This window comes from Sabethes cyaneus, chromosome 1 (assembly GCF_943734655.1).
Source record: "Sabethes cyaneus chromosome 1, idSabCyanKW18_F2, whole genome shotgun sequence".
Lineage (NCBI taxonomy): Eukaryota > Metazoa > Arthropoda > Insecta > Diptera > Culicidae > Sabethes > Sabethes cyaneus.
In genome coordinates, this window is record NC_071353.1 from 126,432,386 (window position 1) to 126,450,637 (window position 18,252).

The 18,252-nt window shown below is 42.0% G+C and overlaps 5 protein-coding genes across 5 annotated transcripts in view; 2 read left to right on the forward strand and 3 right to left on the reverse strand.

Moving 5' to 3' along the window:
* Positions 1 to 2,147: 2,147 nt before the first annotated feature.
* LOC128732521 (tigger transposable element-derived protein 4-like) lies at positions 2,148 to 3,441 on the reverse strand. Its single transcript, XM_053825786.1, has 3 exons — positions 3,330 to 3,441; positions 2,644 to 3,269; positions 2,148 to 2,576 (listed from the first exon to the last, which is right to left on the reverse strand). The coding sequence occupies exons 2-3, from the start codon at positions 3,199 to 3,201 to the stop codon at positions 2,340 to 2,342; spliced, it is 795 nt and encodes a 264-aa protein (XP_053681761.1). The 5' UTR covers positions 3,202 to 3,269; positions 3,330 to 3,441; the 3' UTR covers positions 2,148 to 2,339.
* Positions 3,442 to 3,629: 188 nt separating this feature from the next.
* Positions 3,630 to 4,975, forward strand: LOC128738136 (epimerase family protein SDR39U1). Its single transcript, XM_053833018.1, has 3 exons — positions 3,630 to 3,827; positions 3,923 to 4,599; positions 4,696 to 4,975. Exons 1-3 carry the CDS (start codon positions 3,803 to 3,805, stop codon positions 4,894 to 4,896), a joined length of 903 nt encoding a protein of 300 aa, XP_053688993.1. The 5' UTR covers positions 3,630 to 3,802; the 3' UTR covers positions 4,897 to 4,975.
* A 10-nt stretch (positions 4,976 to 4,985) lies between these two features.
* LOC128738128 (nudC domain-containing protein 1) lies at positions 4,986 to 6,754 on the reverse strand. The gene has a single exon (XM_053833005.1). The coding sequence runs from the start codon at positions 6,703 to 6,705 to the stop codon at positions 4,987 to 4,989; it is 1,719 nt and encodes a 572-aa protein (XP_053688980.1). The 5' UTR covers positions 6,706 to 6,754; the 3' UTR covers position 4,986.
* A 1,625-nt stretch (positions 6,755 to 8,379) lies between these two features.
* The window catches only part of LOC128746204 (chaoptin), a 140,543-nt gene continuing 130,670 nt past the window's right edge, over positions 8,380 to 18,252 (reverse strand). Inside the window, exons 5-10 of the mRNA XM_053843250.1 lie at positions 10,669 to 10,743; positions 9,938 to 10,603; positions 9,521 to 9,879; positions 9,354 to 9,468; positions 8,744 to 9,297; positions 8,380 to 8,683 (exon numbers count right to left, since the gene is read on the reverse strand). Of these exons, the coding sequence (XP_053699225.1) occupies positions 8,380 to 8,683; positions 8,744 to 9,297; positions 9,354 to 9,468; positions 9,521 to 9,879; positions 9,938 to 10,603; positions 10,669 to 10,743 (2,073 nt within the window). The remainder of the gene's footprint in view (positions 8,684 to 8,743; positions 9,298 to 9,353; positions 9,469 to 9,520; positions 9,880 to 9,937; positions 10,604 to 10,668; positions 10,744 to 18,252) is intronic.
* Positions 12,673 to 13,815, forward strand: LOC128733544 (probable rRNA-processing protein EBP2 homolog). Its single transcript, XM_053827200.1, has 2 exons — positions 12,673 to 12,819; positions 12,883 to 13,815. Exons 1-2 carry the CDS (start codon positions 12,751 to 12,753, stop codon positions 13,768 to 13,770), a joined length of 957 nt encoding a protein of 318 aa, XP_053683175.1. The 5' UTR covers positions 12,673 to 12,750; the 3' UTR covers positions 13,771 to 13,815.

An 18,252-nucleotide genomic window follows, 5' to 3' on the forward strand; every position in this document is an offset into this window, starting at 1 on the left:
TACATATGGATGAGAGAAGGCGGACGTTGGATCCGAAGGCAAACAAGTTCGTCGGGTACGCCAAAGGAACTTCTATCGGTTTTCGGATCCCACGACGAACCATATTACCAGTATTACCATTAGTAAGGACGCTAAGTTCCTAGAACTTGCTTCTGGCACTCACGGGGTGCTTCAATCTGGTACGATTCTATCTCCTCAAAGAGGAAGCGGTATTTCGCAACTGTCTGGCTTCACCACAGATGTCGTCAATATACCGCTAATCGAGGAACCAGAAAAAACTGCGGATCCAGAGGATAACATCAATGGTAGTAATTCGTTTCAAAGTTCTACCAAGAACGAACCTGACTTCGAAGGATTTGGACCGGAGTAAATTCTTCGTCGTTCATCACAGATAAACAAGGAGATTCCCACTCATCGGTTGATTAATGAAATCCAGTATCTCCACACCAAGTTCGTCGATAAAATGAGAGTCTGTCTGCTTGTTTAGGTTAACGACATACTAGTCGCCTGCGAGGATTCTGCAGAGATCGACTTTGTCACCAAAGTATTGAACACGAAGTTCAACATTACCGATTTAAGAGAACCGAGCTTTTTTCTACGTCTGGAGTTCCAGTAACTGGATAAGAAATACAGGTTCTGTCCGGAGAGTTGCATTGACAAAATTGCTTTAAAATTGGGACAACAGGACACCAAGACTACCAAGCGCTCGATGGATACTGGGTACACTGCGTCGGTTGATACCAGTTCATCATTTCCGGACAATACAGCCTACCGAAGCTTCGTAGGCGCTCTGCTTTACGTCACTGCTTCTGTCTCCCCAGACATCGCCGTAAATGCATTTACCCTTGGTCGGAAGGTTTGCGATCCTCGTAACTCGTCAGTCTACAACCGGTTTTATCTTTCTCTATGCAGGAGGAACAATTTCGTGGCGTACCAAACTGCAGCACTGTGTCACGCTCAGCTAAATGGAACGCGAGTACGTCGCCCTCGCTTTGCTGCTTTGTGCCACGGGCAAAACTTTGGACGGTCTATCAAGAGCGCATCCAATTTATCAAACCGGATCGAATCAGTCGTCGCTCTAAGCATATCGAGACGAAAAAGAGGTGCGACATGAGTATTGTTCCACCGAACTGGTGGCAGTTGACCAGCTAACTAAACCGCTTGGAAACGCGAAACTCCAGAAACTATCTAAACTACTGGACTATTGTCAACCAAAGGTAGGGGCGGCACATGGTGAGAAGTCACGTTGGGCATAGAGTGCCAGTCGTATCATCATCTTTCTACGAACCATTGTACGCGGCCCGCCAATCGCCAGTTTGTCCACTGGCAAAGGACCCGAGTTCTCTTCTTGGACACTTGCCAACGACTTGTCCTTAGTCCTTCCATTTGGCCTTCCTCTTTTGATTGGTTGGTTGTCCGTCCACAATTAGAAATGTAGGTTGTCTAAAACATGTAGTTTGATGACAACTCACGGTACAATGTTCTGCACATAATCCTTTAAAATTCGTGCACGCCATATACCGTGGTGCAGGTACTACATGGAGAGATTTCCCACAGTCACCTGGTGAATTTCGGGAGGCAACGGTGGGCTGGCCATATCGTCGCAAGGACGCCGGACGAACCTGCAGTGTAGTCTCTTCTCTTCAAGAACCTTACCGGTACCAGTAATATAAAGGCCCAACGTGCTAGATGGCTCGACCAGGTTAAAGCCGACTCGCGTGTCTCGCAACGCTCAACGAATTGGCAAAACCAAATACAGTAAAAACAAGTTTTTTGATACAGCACGCTCTGCCCCGGCTCTATGCTGCTAGAAAAGGTGGAGACACCGCTTGCTCATCATGTAACGAGAGTTTGTTTAAATTACCCAACAGGCAATAAAGCTTTAACATCTCACTACCACCAGCATTAATAGGTGAATGTAGCAGTAAATTTTCTGTATGTCGAAGTAACTTTTTGCAGCAGTACATTTTGCTAAATTTGCTACCAGGAAAATATTTCAATAAGGTTGTTTATTTGCTCAATAGCATTAATTTGGCTATTGAGCAAATAAACAAAATGTAATAATTGTTTTAAACAAAGTTCTAGTTTATTTCTAAGTTATATTATAATAAGATATAAATTATACTCCTGCTATACTAAATAGCGATTTGTTTGTTCTCTAATGTAATATATGTAACGGTGTAAAGATCACATGTAAACAAAACATACTTGGGCATTAACGGCATTAACCCCGTTAACCGAATGTATGTAACCTAAATTTTTGTTTGATTTCGCTGAAATTCGGTCTTCGTGTAGGTGTTGCAAAATTTTGTTTAGTTTGGTAAGACATACTGGGAAACTTAATCCATGTTCAAAATGCTCTGAGGTTCATCTTCGATTTTAATGGTTGTATGGAAATCATCAAGTTCGATGCTGTCCTTCTCTAACGCGTTAGTTGATAGTACCTGTGGTTGTACGCTGCACGTTGTTTCATCTCGACTAGTCAAATGCTGCCGCCGTTTGAACCCGTCAAGCCAACCGTTGCTTATTTTAAAACCATCGATGTCCAGCTCTGCGGCCAGGTTCGATGCTTGTAACTGTAACAAAATAAACGAAATTGTGTTTATCTCAACATATACCCATAGCTAGTTGACAATTTATTACCAACATTAATCGATCTGTGACGCGGATACCATCTTTATTGCTCTGCTTGACCCAGTCGAGCAGTCGATCTTCAAGCTCAGGGTAAAACGGTTTTTGTCCTCCTCCGGGCAGGCGACGCCGTCTTTTAGATGACCGTCCTCTATCATGTTCGTGCACGATCGCTTCCAGTTCGCTTTTCCGTTGGACCCATCCTTGCAAGGTGGATGTTGCGATTTCATATTTCTGAGCAAGACTTTTGAAGCCTCTACCGCTGATTCCTTTTTCGTACTCTAAAATTATTTGCAGCTTCCGCTGAATCGTGAAACTCCTTCGCTTTTTTCGTCCTTCTACTACCAGGAGAGAAGGGTCTTCGTCACAATTATCGGCGCTGAAATCTAGATCATCGTCACTTTCGGACTTTTTTTCCAGCTTCACGATATCCAGTGGATCAATCATCGGGAATTGCTCTCCGTCATGGAGGTCGCCTTTTATTGTTTCAAACTTTACATCATCAAATGGTAACCACTCAATGGATTGATTACCGAGTTTGGGCTTAACGTCGATTTCGTCCTCTGCCATATCGACATCAACAATCGCCCTGTTATGTATGCTCTGGACTACTCTGAAGACTTACTTTCACGTCGGCTCTGAAAAAATGAAAGCTATACGTTAAATTGTCGCATCTATCAAAAAATATTTGAAATTACTTGCAACAAACACATAAAAATTTTAAAAAATGAAGGAGAAATTAAGTTCCGACTCGTTTGTCGCGATTTTTGCTTCACTTTACACAAACTTTCCATTTACATCACTTAACATTAATTATTTTACGATTTTACCTGAATAATACGTATACACGTTATAAACGAATATTCGTATAATGTTTCAGGTAAAACGATAGTGAGATGTAGTGGTAAACGTGGTAAACAATAAATCATGAGAAAGGAGAGAACGTCAAAATCAGCTGAGATGCAGAGATCATCATCAAAACAAAAGCCACAGGACACTAGTAGACGCGTCGTCTACATTAGTATTTATAGCGTATATAGAGTGTATATAGAGTGTATTGTTTGTGCTAAGCCATTATTGAAATACTCTTTATCGGCGAATTTATAAAGAACCTATAAAAATAGTTGAGAAGTGTCGTTACAAGATCTAGTTTACCTCCCAGGTTTTCTGTATGGCTTTTAAACATGTTGTAATAGGTAGGACACTCAACAAACTATAGTGAACGCTCAACATTTTTCCGAAATTTTCCTCATTATATAATTTGATTTGACTTATTTTTCCTGTCCGATAGGAGGGGGTAGCGGTTTTATTGGTAAGCGTCTCGCTAAAACGTTGATTGCGGATGGCTATGAAGTAACCACCATATCGCGAATGCCAGCAATCAAGCGTATGACTTGGCATGATCTAGAGAAGGATGGTTTGCCGGAGGGAACATCCGCTGTAGTCAATCTGGCCGGTCAGAATGTTCTTGATCCAACACGCCGATGGACACCCGGCTTCAAGCAGAATGTTTGGAATTCTCGAATCAATACAACAGCAGCGTGTGCCAAGGCAATCGAAAAGGCAACGATCAAACCGCGAGTTTTTGTCAGTATTTCCGGCGTCAGTCATTACGAAACCGGTCCGCAAACTAACACGGAAGAATCGAAAACTGTCGAAGTGGATTTTATGTCGCGGTTGTGCCACGAATGGGAAAAAGCGGCAAATTTGTCGGAAAATTCTATTTGTCGAACGGTAAAAGTGCGCTGCGGAGTGGTAATCGGGCGGGAAGGCGGTATGATTCAATCGCTGATTTTGCCATTCTGGTTGGGACTTGGCGGTCCGATAGGGAATGGCAGTCATGACCTACCGTGGATCCATGTTGACGATCTCTGCAACCTAATAAAATTTGCAATTGAAAAACAGGAAGCCAGCGGAATACTTAATGCAGTAGCACCGGATTTGATTACAAATAAAGATTTTACCAAGGTATGTACAATCAATGCAATTCATGCATTAGGAAAAAAGAATAGTGCTTCGGGAATTTGTTAAAAATCAAATTAATTATATACGTAATCGTTTTAGGCTTTCGCCTCGGCACTTTTTAGACCAGCAATTTTTCCGTTGCCCGAGTTTGTGCTTGATTTGATATTCAGCCCAGAGCGTTCGGTTCTGTTAACAAAAGGATCCAAAGTTGCTCCAAAGCGTGCACAACAACTTGGTTTCCAATACCGGTACCCAGACATCCGATCTGCATGCAAGGATGTTGCCAGATTTTTTCAGTAAAGCTTTAAACTTTCACGTTACGAGATCATCCATTATTTCACAATCAACAAAAATAGAAATCGGTTAAAAAAATGTTAGATAAACTTGAATTTATTCTTCGATTCGCAATTGTAAAACCAAAATGTGTGTTTCTGTCAACAGAATGGTATAATCATTTTCGCAACAAATGCCGAGAATTTCTCCACTTCCTTCAAGCGTTACCAGCTTTTGCTGCCCAATACTGACTTGTGGTCCGACACGATTCCGCAGCCCGTTAGCAGTACCCCCATAGTTGGTTTTGTAGATAAAAACATGTCGCTCAGCCTCACAAATCACAGCATAGCCCAGATCCGGAGAACAGGTCATAAACTTTCGCTGTCTTTTCGATGCCTGAACATAACCGAAAGCATGTAGTGTTCCCTCGTGGCGCAGTGACCAATCTGGCCCACCAACATGTTGCTGCAGCCAAAGACAACCATCGACATCTTGTCGCAAAGCTAGCGCCATTGGAAAGCCAGGTCGTAAGCTAACGGCAAACAGTGGAGCATTATTCCCGAGGAATGCTTTGTGGCTGCACTCGTGACTGCTCGCATCCAAACGTTCAATGGTGTATTCCATTCCTTGTTCTTGTCCTTCGGTTCCAAAATCACATTCTTCCAGCTGGGATGTTAAGTTCGAAACCGGTGGTAAATCTTCGTCACTGGCAAGCCCATCGCGAGTTTCTTCCGGACCACCAGGGATCAGAAAAGGCCACATACTTCCAGAATTCTTTTTAAAAAGTGTGATTTGTAATTCACTTTTTTCATTGGTCCAAGAAGTTAGTTCAGGATCGATATCCGCGAAAAAGGCTTCTCCATCTAAAATCGTGTTTTCATCTCTGACAACCTTGAGGATTCCATTCTCATTCGCTATGCGATAATTTATTTCTTCTTCTTTCGGAATTTTAACGGTAATATCATCCAAAGTTTGAGTCCACTCATAACAAAAAGACTGAACATCGTCTTTCTGTTCCTGATTCTCTGTCGGAGTTGGTTCTTCCTTGGACTGAATTGGATTTTCTGAATCTATTACAAATTGAAAAGGTTTATCGCTTGCCAACACCAATGCTGTACCTTTCGGTTCCAACGCACAGTAGTTGGCAAAACCTCGACCTTTGAGTACACGAATCGAGTGATACACCCATCCTTGATTGGGGTCTTGCTGCACCGCTTTCAACCAGCAGATATTAGACTCAAAACCGGCTTCATCTTGCAATTGGTTCACACAATAACCAACCGCATGAATTTGCCTTTCGCCGTCGATAATTTCGAAACGTCCATCAAGCAGAATGAATCCTTCCTTTAGCTCCTCTATTTCCGGAAAACTAAACTTTGCCTTCCATTCGCCACCCCGCTGCCGATCGCCGGTATCCACCAACGTAAGACCACCCTGCCCATCAGCAATCAATGCATACTTTTCGGACAGAAATGCCAACGTACAGTTGTAATCCCCTTCGCGTCGAGCACCTCGCGTTCGACCGAGCTTAAAGGCCGAACACAGTGGCTTTAGCCGACCGTCGCTTTCATCGTACCGGATTTGCCGAATGATCCAAGTTCGATCTACAAAGTAGCAATTTCCTGCAGCCCACGGGTCACGAACCAAATGATTCTGCAGTCCGAACAGTTGCGCATGCAAACAGGAAAACTGCTGCTCGCTTGGCCGTACCCGATCCGGTTGGGTTTGCTCTGTGAGCTCCGTTCGAAGCACGGGAATCGGCTCCAGTGAAAGTTTGTATCCGTCGAAATTCGTCTTCAACAGGGAACGATCCGGTCGTAGCTCCTGCAACTTCATTTTTCGTATCACTTTTTATAATCGAATAAAACTTGATTACGATTTGAAAAACAGGCCGAGAGCAAAAGGAAATACGAGATTATGACGAATGCGAAAAGCGAGAGTAGATGTAAACAAATGTAAATACACACCCACACTTTTAAACATTATTGATAAAAGCTTTACCTGACATGCAGTTGGCGCTGCGGTAAAACTAAAATCATCCAACTCAAAGACAAGCCATCAAAAAGATGAGTAACTCTGCCAAAAATTATTCAAACATTAAAAATGCTGTTTGCCGACTAAAACTGGCATCTTAAGCGGGGTACGCTGCTGAAAATAAAACAGCTCAAGAAAAAATCCTGCTGTTTACCGAACAAGCGTTGACAACTCCAACGCAAGAAGAAAAGTGCCAGATTTGATGAATACAGAGTTGTCAAATTACGAAAACAATTTATAGCATTCGCCATTACAGCGCGTAAAAAGGTGGTTAGCGTAAAACACGCTTGAAACATTTTTATATTTTGTCATCAGAGACCATTCATATACCACGTGGACAGTTTAGAGAGATGGTTTATGAAAATGTCTATGCTTGTCCACCGAAGAGGAGAAGGGGGTATAGAATATTCACGTGAAAAATTCGTATTGTTTCATACCTGTTGATCAGTTGCCTGTTGAATTAATCACACATAAACCATTGATCAGTGTTTGTTTCTAAACTTCAAATTTTCATCTGAAACATGTGTCGACGTGAATGCATGGCGCCAAGCATTGCCAGAGCACATGGACCACCATTTAGTAACAATTTCTTCAAAATAAAATTTCGTGCTCTTGAAAGTACCCAGGTAACCAATAAGCATTTCCAATGCGATTTAAAAGCAAGCCAATAAGCATTTAAGTTGCCTTAAATGCCACTTAAATGCTATTTTGGCAAAATATGCGGCTACTTTACTGCTAGCCCTCTTATAGTGCTGACAATGCTTATTTGCAGCTAATTACTAACAAGAAGAATTTAAATAGAATTGTGGATGCCAATTTACAACAGTTATGCAGTCAAAAAGCTGATAAACAACAACCTGCAGTATAAAACGCCAGGGATGCTGATAAACGGCTGATTTACTGCTTATTTTAATGCTTATTGGTTACCTGGGTACCTTGAAAAAGCCGTTTAATTTACTATGTATATGCAACATGTTCTCAGACAATTTTACTACCTTTCATGTTAATGTCTAGTAATTCTGACTAATATTCTGTTATTTTTATTATGCTTCGGGATGTCAAAAACTCTTAGCTTCCGAAATTCAAACAAATGCTACAAAAGGATAACTGCAATTGCTATCAAAGAAAACATGCTTGTTTTACGAAGATATGCCTTTATTATACAACAGCACGCAATTCAACATCAATGAAAGTAACAAAAAACGCTACGATATATAAATTATTTATTTCATAATGCTTGGCACGTTGAATTCACAAAATATAGAAATGGCTTCATTAGGTTAACAAAATAAACCGAAAGTCTAACTAAACTAAGAGCACTCACAACTCTTCCAATTCAATATCGAACTCACTTCCATAATCGCACGAATCATCTACATAGGCAGTCACGGTTCCATTGACTACACCGCGGTCACTATACAACTTCTCGAGATAGTCATAGAATTCGCTGTACATCCGGAACAACGTCTGGATAAGTCACATTAGTAGCACGACAAGCACGCAAACGAACGCTATCGCTGGCACGACCCCGAGTCGTGGCGCTGTGCTGCCCCAACCGCACTCCAGATCTTTTTTCAATACCTCCAGCAATGATTCGTCCTTTTTGTTGCTACACGTTGCCTCTCGCAAGTTATCTGCCGAATTATCACAGTTGTCTCGATCTTGAGAAAACATTGAGAAAGCCTGATGCTTGAAATAGCTATTGAAACTGCTATTCTCTACCCAGGGATGCGCTGGACAAATATACTGCCGCCGTTTCCGTTGCCAAAACTCGACCCAGCTGTAAAACAAGTAGAATAAAATCAACGTTACAAACAACCCATATAGAAGTTATACCTACCCAATTTCACAATCACAGGACAATGCATTTCCCGAGATCTGCAAATCCGTCAAAAATACGTGCTCTGGCAAATGCAAATAGTGCGCACTATTCGGATTCGGTACCGACTTCAGCAACTGGTTGCTACTTTCCAAATTGAGTGAAATATTCCTTACAGTTTTACCAATATTTTTGAAAAAATTGTTGGGCAAACTAGCCAGAGAGGTGTTGAAAAATGATAAATACAAACTGGACGATTGGAGTCCACTAAGTACGTTATCTGCCAAATTGTTGAATCCCGTACCGGCGAAGATTACGTTCTGTAATTTGCGGGGCAGAAGTCCTTCCATCTCCCGCCGCATGTCGCTAGCTGGAACTGAAACCGGTTTTGGCGTTTTCGGTGCCATCGACCCAGCTGAGTCGGACCGATCTTGTGGCGGTTTCGGAGCGTCGATCCACAACTCTCGCAGATTGTGCGAGTTTTCCAGCATGCGAGGTATGTTGAAATTTTGAATGTTTGGGTAGGTTGAAATTCGAAGCGTTCGCAGGTAACGTAACTTGTTTAAGAGACCGTTCTGTAATGAAACATTTTGCTGTAGATGATGTCAATTAAGAACAGTTTATGAGTTACTTCGAAGATGACTAAATTTAGATTGGCAATGTTGAGATGTTCTAAGGTATCAGCAGCTCCCAGCAGACTGGTATTTGTCATCATTGTAATTGGGTTACCAGCTAGCGATAGAGATCTGAAACCAAAAAAACTCGAGTTTCGTATTTTAAAAAGCATTCACAATTTACCTCAAATTGGGAAGTGAATGTGTGATCAATGGAACGTGATAAAGATCATTTTCGGATAGGTCAAGTTCTCGCAGAGAAGACATATTCGCAGCCAACTCCGGTGGAACGGAAGGTAAATCGTTGTGTGATATTTTGAGAATCCGAAGGGAAGGATTGGCCAGCTCTGGAACTGCGTTGAGAGATACATTAGCCAACCGAAGTTCAATCAGGCTGTTTTCTAGTCCAATAAATGCTTTGCCCATAACTTCCAATTCATCATTGTGGGAAAGATCGAGCAGGGATAACCGAGGAAGGGTTGCAAATGCGGCATCTTCCAACCTCACCAATCGATTGTGCGATAAATCTAATACGGATAAAGACTGAAATAAAACAAGTTAAAATTTGAAATTAAAGATATTTCTCATAAGCATTCATTACTCTAAACTTATTGGACAGGTCCACGCTGTGTATAGCTCCGATATGGTTGTGGCTCAAATCCAGCTCGCACAAAGCTAGCGCCGCCAGATTCGATAACGAGGTGACAGGAATTTTTGTAAACTGATTATGCGATAAATCCAAAAACTCCAATCCTTCTTCGAGAATTAGATTATCCGGTAGATATTTCAAACTATTGTGAGCCATCTCGAGAATTCGAAGATTTCGAATGTTGCGAAACAGATCCATGGGTACATCCGTAATCATATTATGCGATAATTTCAACACCTGCAGTTTTCGCGTGTTCCAAAACGTATCGAAATCCAGTTCATTGATCATGTTGGCTTCCAAATCGAGCCACTGCAAGTGCGGCATGTTTCCAAATACTTCTCTACTCACATTGGCCAGTTTGTTTCTGGCCAACGATAATTTGATTAGCGAGAGCTCTACTGGTTTAAAGAAACCGTCTGATATCTTTGTAATATTGTTGCTTGAAAGATTCAGAGATTTAATATTTGTGTGTGAAAATGCATTATCTCGGCCAATGTTGACTGCCGCCGTTACCGGTGTGAATAGAGAAGATTCATTGGTATTTATTTCTGGTAGTTCGCCTAGCGCTGCCATTCGATTATGACTTACGTCAACGTCTAACGAGGCTAATGAACCAACCTGAAATGGTAAGAATTTATTTATTGACTTTGATTCTAATAATCTGAGATAATTGTATTTCAAACCTGATCGAAATACTCGAAATCGAATGTGGGTAACGAATTATATGCCAAATCTAGCTTTTCTAGCTCCGGTAAGTTCTATAAAAAAGAAAAGAAATCTATTGATATGAAACTGATTGTTATATCTGATTAAATACTACAATTGAGTCACGTAACTTAAAGTACATATGGCTACAGTTGTGTTGATTTTGTATTTATTAAACTATTTTGCTTTGTAATTCTCGTTTTTATAAATAGTAGGTAGGGTTTATTTCCAATTCCCGTCATAGTAAGTAAAGCCATTCTAATTTTCATCATTTATAGGATGGATTTAATGAATAATCCAAAAGTTCTTGTGCTGATTTGACTAAAACACACTTACCTTCTGATTCGTGAACTTTGAAATTACTGAAAAGCGATTATTAAAGCGTATTATTGAAATTGCGCAACGGACTTTATTTCTTAAATTCGTCGTACCGTTTTAAAATCCATCCATCAAAGTTTTTCATCGTCCGAACTAAAAATCACAACAATGTTTACGAAGCTAACGCGCATGTATTTGTGTAGGACGGCGTGACAAATGTTATACAAAATTTCTGCACGAAAAATCGTAGGAAATTTGGCTGCTAGGACTTCTTTAATGATAAAAAGCGTTTAAATAGATCTCAGTCACTTTGATTGATCGCGTATGATAGACAATTAACTAAAATATTACGGAATAACTAATTTTGCATTATGTGTCATAAAAATCGCTGATAGTTTTAATAATTTGTGTTGGATAGGACGGGAATAGGCAATTACGATGAAGCAGCAACATACCCTACCTACCAGATATTGAAACGTAAAATCGCACTTCAATCAGCAATTGCGAACTTTTGAAGGATACATTGTTAAAATACTTGTTAATCTTTAAGCGGGGTACGCTGCTGAAAAGTAATGGGTAAAAAGATAGGACAAGAAATGCTCAAGAAATCGATTTCGTTTACGATTTCTTAAGCAGTACGCACTTCATAAGAAATATTATTTCACGTTCAGATGGCGCAGTTTTACATGCAGGTGAATTAAAACGTCACTTTTCCGTACGGAATAAGGCTGTTTACGACGACAGTTTATGGTTTATATTCGAGCAGTGCAGTTTGTTGTTGTTTACATTGTTATGAAGAAGAAGAAGGAAACACTTCTGGTATCCGCTCACACTTACACGGAATCGTGTAAGCAATTTTCAAAGAATTTGTGATATCAAAACTAAATATAATTCTGTCTCTCTTTTACTAGTACATGTTGTCGTTACCAGTAAGTGTCAAGATCATAAACAAATAAAAAACATATGGTATTAAACGTCACGCAAAATACTCTATAATATCCGGCGCAATTATTACCACAAGAAAAAATGACAGGTGGTTGCTTGCATTGGAGTTGTCAAAATTTCTTCGGTAAATAGCAAGATTTTTTCTTGAGCTGTTTTTTTTTCAGCAGCGTACCCCGCTTTACTGTTTAAATTAAATTATTTATTAAAGTTGCTTTAATAAGATTTAAATTCAACGTTCAACAGAATAAATCAATCCGTGAATCAATCTTTTAATATATCGTAGTTGAAACAAGTTCTTTTTTAAAAAGAATATCCAAACCTTAAAAAAAAATTGGGGTGTATGTCTCAAAATCCAGCAAAAATTTGATAACATTACAAAGAAACTTTCAACAACTGGTGCGTAAATTATCATTTATGGCACTCAACTGAAATTTTTATGTAAAATCCAATATTTACCAAGTGTAAATAATGCAACTTTTACCATGCGGGTAATTTGACGACGTGCTATATATCCTATATATATGCTGAAACGCCATCTGTATGTCGTAAAAATCGAGACATCGAATAATATACAACTACTACCACAATTCTATTCGTATATGTGTTTTGTTTCCCTTCACTCTTCCTTCGCACATTAATTTAATTTTGACGTTTCGTTTTCTGCTTTTCCGGCTTTCCAGTTCACATTCGCATTCGCAGAACATTGTCAACAGTTCTACCAGTCGCACGTGTTTTGTTCGAAGCACTGGCGTTAATTTGATTAATTTTTGTGCTATTTGAAAATAAATTTGCCGAAAATGACTGATTTCGATACGCGTGCTGATGACTCTGATTCCAGTTATGTGTCCTACGACGAGGATGATGAGGTAAGTGCCTAATAAACCATATTTCGAAGCGACTACGAGTTACAAATGCTTTTGCTTCCGCAGCTTCGTGAAGCACTCGCCAAAGGTCTCCTAAAGCCGGGATTGAATGTCCTAGCCAAGGACACACACCAACCCGTAAACAATCCGATCAAATTGAGATCGGCCTTGGAATCTATCATTCTCAAAGCTCCGTGGATTGAACGAATGGATTTGGTTAACGATTTGGCCCCCCTTACGCCGGAGCTTGCCATACAGATAGAAAAACATGAACAGAAACGGGAAAATCAATTCAAAGGAAATAAAAAGATTCCCTACGTAGCACCTGAAGTAGACCCGGTGCTGAATGATTTCAAGCGAGAAATTTTATTCCATCGGCAAGCTCAAGCGGCGGTTGTGGAAGGTATCAAACGACTGCACGACTTGGGTGTAGCCACCAAACGTCCCGATGACTACTTCGCCGAAATGGCCAAAACAGATGAGCACATGCAACGGGTCCGGAAGGTTTTGCTCGACAAGCAGGAGGGTATTGCCAAATCCGAACGAACCAGACAACTTCGTGAGCAACGTCGAATCGGAAAGCTAATCCAACGACAAGCGACCGAAAAGCGCGACGAACAGCGCCGTAAAACGCTTAATGACATTAAAAAATTCCGCAAAGGTAAACTGTCTAATTTGGATTTCTTGGACGATGACGAGGAAGCACCCGCGGGTGGAAAGAAGAAAAAAGGTTCAGGCCGAGGAGCACCCTCCAAGCGTCAAGTGAATCCTAAGCGACAAGCTAAGAATGCTAAGTTTGGCTTCGGCGGCAGGAAGAAAGGTTCGAAGAGGAATACTAAAGAATCGTTCCTTGCTGATGGGCGCAAGAAGAAAGCTGGTCCCGGCGGTGGCGGTGGAAAGCAGCAGCGGCTCGGTAAAAGCAGACGAGCTCAGGCTAAAGGTAAGAGGAAATGATAATCCGTTGGCGGCGTACTCTATTCCTGTTAATCTAATAAAGGCTTTTATTCAAAATGAATAGTTTCTTCTACTCCGAAAAAATATTCGAAATGAGCAGCTAAATAAGACATTAGAGACATAAGAGGTTCAATTTGAATAGGGCAAAACTAATGAAATTATGTTGACCCCGATATCTTAAATCTGATGTCTGCGACGCCGTCAATTGGTCCTTCACGATCACGATGCCACTTGTAATTTATTCAGGGATAGTGGAATAACTAGCCGTCAAGACGCTTGCCGAACAAAGTCGTGCCGGGATGCTACATGCCGTATTTGGAGCCTAGTTTTTACCTTTATTTCAAAAAACTTGGAACCAGGTCAGGAAAACTGAGAATCAGTAGCAACCGGCAAAAATCGGCTCGCAGAAAAATCGGGAATTGCCTGCCTGAAAAGCTTAGTTAGGCTTAGTAATTCTTCTGGAAACAAAATCAAATTCAAGTGAAATTTGGCGTGCCGTTCTATTGATATTGACTCTCTTTTGTTTCAATCGAAATTCGAACTTTCGACGATTGGTTTGTTGCACCAGAGCTATTTAACACGTTGGGCTCGGAAGCAAAGTTAGTCTCAATTCCGTGTGAAAGACTGCCAACCTGAATATCTGTCCAGAAATCTTAAAAAACATCGCCGTCGATAGTCTCTGTCCATGGAAGATGAATGGTGTCCTCTCTTGAACCTCTACTTATTTTTATTTCGTTTTCAACAGAATGTTTTTAGTCCAATATTCCTAACCTCCGTTTTTTGTTTGCGTTTAGGTAAGCTAGTTCAACTTGCAAGAGAAACTTAAATTCTGGTGCTGAGCGAAGTCCGTTGGCCAGAGCTGGTGGACACAAGACATCGTCCGAACAAATCTTGCTCTACTCTGGCATATGCTGGTGAAAATGCTACTAGAGAGAGAGAGAGAGAGAGAGAGAGAGAGAGAAGTTGGATTCTTACTGAGGTTGCTTCTTCGATCAGCTCGAAATTTTCAACCCAAATTCCCTAAGTCCGCCCCTGAGTCAGTTGTTTACTGAGTGAGTGATATCCCTTCAAGTCTGTCGCATAGCATCTACAACGGAGGAGTCACTCCCGGGAAAAGCTTGCCGGAGAATCTGTTGGGAAAAGGGTTGAGCTGTCACAGACTTGTGAAAGCACGCACTGCTCCAGTAACCATGCTAGTAACCATGCAGCTGATATGGAACACCAACACAGCATTGTGGAAGGAAGGCACCCTCTACCGTTCATAAGTTTTTATCGTACCGCACCAAGCAGTTATTTAGGTTCTTTTACTTTGCGAGTGATAGCCTGCCAGCTTACACCAGCCGACACCTTCTAGAGCACCGAGCCCGAACGTCCTGACAGCTCAGTCATGTAAACCGAATATGAAAAATCAAGCCAAGCCTGGGTGCTAATTGAAATTTGACCTTCTGTTTTTTATACGACAGACTTCGCAACCAGCTGTTAGAATACTGGACAGTGCGGGGTCAGTGCTACGATCCTATTGACAGCCTCTCCCAGCCGAGATTCGAACATACGACGACTGGCTTATTAGACCAGTGTCTTACCTCGAGGCCAACTGGGAGAACCGATTATGAACGAATAAGAAAGAAAGCAAAAAACGAAATCATGCAAGCCGTCGTTTGTACGGTGCTCACTGGTGCTTAGCCGAAGGCGATCGGGTTTTTGCGTTTTTTTGAGGAGCGTGCCAAGATGCCGGTGTGTATCTGGACGGGTAGCAGCCGTGCCGCACCGGACAGTGTTTATAACAAGTCTGAGCTGTCAACGGGATGAGTGGTATCTCTCCACGTCTGACGCTCAGCGCCTGGGACGGAGGGACCACTAATGTGAGAAGGCTTTATCTAACACAAACCAGGTCAATCTCAGATGCAGTGGTGTTCCTCCACTTCTGACGCTTGACGCCTGGGACGGAGTAGTCACAGATACATGATCCCCCACAGATACCCTGAAACATGCGATCAAGGAATTCAATACCACAGGGTGTCGACCAGGATAATTGTTGCCAGGACAAAAGTTCGGTAGAAATTGGAAAACTTGAAGGGACTCCGGTTTTTAACAAAACAGGATTTTAAAAGGGCTCAGATCCGGTAACTAGACTCACTTTATTATAAAGACGCAACGGAATAGAGGTGCGCGCTGATTTGAACATACACCGGGACGCACTGTTGTTGGTGCCGTGGACACCCCCGATCCCCCTGCCTCAGTCGAGCCATTCCTCCAAACAACCAGTTGCCGCCCTAGTCCTGCGAGCGTGTGCAGTAGACGGGTCGTCCAAAATCCCAAGTTCGTGGTTATTTTTTTTCTCCACTAGCGATCCGTACTCCGTGTTTTAAGTCCTTTACCTCCCAACCAGCAACTGTACAACCTCCCAGAACTCCAACACGTTCACAGCTACTACCGAAATGTGAGTGGCAGGAACGCGAGCGCTGTCGACTTTTTTCTTGCATACGCTGACAGTCCGTACGAGATAATTATACTTGCCGAAACCTAGCCTGATAGTCGTACATGCTCTCGGCAGATATCATGGGCGTAATTACGAGGTAATACACAGTAGCCGTAACAGTAAAAGATGAGGCGTCTCGATTGCAGTCCATCGTCAGTTCAATGCCTCTATCATCGAAAACGACAATTGGTTACCCGTCGAGCAAGTGTGGATGACGGTGAAGCTTCCAGATCGGAGGCTGTTCTTATGTGCACTGTGTTGGCCTCCCAATCGCACCCGCGATCCCGTAAACTTGAATGCTCATATGATCTCAGTTTACGCGATAGCTTCGATTCGATGGCGTCTGCAGTAGATGAGATTATCTTTATGGGTGATTTCAACCTGCCTGGAATATAGTGGCGCAGACGAGGCAATGGCTTCATGTGCGCTAACTCTAGCTCGTCGTCTCTATCTCAAATCACTAACGAGTTACTCGACTGCTACCATGCAACAAGTCAACAACATTGCTACACAATTTTTCTCGATTTATGTTTTGCTAATATGCAAGTTCAGACTCCCGAAACAGCGATAGGGAGTTCTTGCTTGTTAAGGATGTTACACGTCATCTGGCTACTATCCGTCAACAAATATGTCATGATGTAACTATCGTACCACCGATCGTCTACTACGATTTTGTCCGCGCAGATTTTAGAGAAATCCAAAGAATTTTGATTAGCGTGATGCAGTTTTGGACAAGTCCAGTCCCGTAGGTAGTAACTGCTTAACTCACCTCCGAAGCAATGGTCATAACAGCCGCCGCGAAGTTAAAATCCCCTCGTTCTTTCGGAGCGTATGGTATTCCGTCTTTTCTGCTGAAACAGTATATCAACATCCAGGCTGCTCCGATGAACCGCCTATTCAGTTTATCAATCAATACAGGTGTCTTCCCAACAGTATGGAATCCGACAAACTGAACAATCAAATCGCCATCGCAAAACTGGACAAGCTCGGAGGCCCGTTGCTACGATGGATTAATTCATACCTCTTCGATCGCCACCTGGAAGTAAGCATCGACGGTTTTACCTCCAGATCTTTCGCTGCTTACTCTGGAATTTCACAAGGTAGCCATTTTGGGCCTTTGGTCTTCCTCGTCTACTTCAACAATGTCAATTTCTTGCTTAAATGTCCGCGACTCTCTTTTGCTGACTATCTGAACTACCGTTACTCGTAGAACAGTCCCATTTTCTATGGAGTTTCCTTTATAATTGGGACTGTTATGCGAGTACCGGCAGTGAAGCTGTATGCCAAAGTTGATATTCCGTCCGATGCCGAACTTCTGCAGGAGCAGTTATCGATTTTTGCGAAATGGTGCACAGATAACCGCATGCTGCTGAACTCCGACGAATGTGAAATTATTATATTCTTCAGAAAAGTAAACCCTCTCTTCTTTGACTACACATTATCAGACGTGCCTTTACGCCGCGAAAACTGTGTCAAAGACTTGGGAGTACTACTTGATTCTTTTTTCTAAGGTTGATTTCAAACAGCACATCGCATTTATTGTCAACAGGCTTGCAGGAGCCTGGGATTTATCATAACAAGGACTTGAGACTGCAAATTGGCTTACGAAAGACATACCTGCAACTTGCCGTATTCAAGCGAAAGATGTTGCGGACTATTTGAGGTGGAGCACGAACGGAAAACAGAGGGTGCCGCAGGCTGCAGGTACTCCTTGGGGAGACTCCCATCACACCAGGCGAAAGTCGGGAGGTTACGATGGGTTCTCTACGACTCTCTACAGGATTCCAACGTGCTAGATGGCTCGTAAAAATCGAAACTGACTCGCCAGTGTTGAGATGCTCAAAGAATTGACGACGAGTAGCCACGATTAGACCGCTGTGGAGTGAAGACAAGTTCTTGAAATAGCACGAGCTATCCCGACCAGGGTCCGAAACTTCACCTTCAATTGCGTAGCATCACACAACAATGAAGCAGAGAAGCTTCGGTTTTAACTGAAGCAGCAC

Coding starts and splice junctions, on each gene's coding strand:
- LOC128732521 (XM_053825786.1), bottom strand. CDS start 3,201: ATGGCAGAGGACGAAATCGACGTTAAGCCCAAACTCGGTAATCAATCC. Junction 2,577..2,643: donor TCACAGATCGATTAATGTTG/GTAATAAATTGT, acceptor ATTTTGTTACAG/TTACAAGCATCGAACCTGGC.
- LOC128738136 (XM_053833018.1), top strand. CDS start 3,803: ATGGCTTTTAAACATGTTGTAATAG. Junction 3,828..3,922: donor TTTTAAACATGTTGTAATAG/GTAGGACACTCA, acceptor CCTGTCCGATAG/GAGGGGGTAGCGGTTTTATT. Junction 4,600..4,695: donor CAAATAAAGATTTTACCAAG/GTATGTACAATC, acceptor TAATCGTTTTAG/GCTTTCGCCTCGGCACTTTT.
- LOC128738128 (XM_053833005.1), bottom strand. CDS start 6,705: ATGAAGTTGCAGGAGCTACGACCGGATCGTTCCCTGTTGAAGACGAAT.
- LOC128733544 (XM_053827200.1), top strand. CDS start 12,751: ATGACTGATTTCGATACGCGTGCTGATGACTCTGATTCCAGTTATGTG. Junction 12,820..12,882: donor CCTACGACGAGGATGATGAG/GTAAGTGCCTAA, acceptor TTGCTTCCGCAG/CTTCGTGAAGCACTCGCCAA.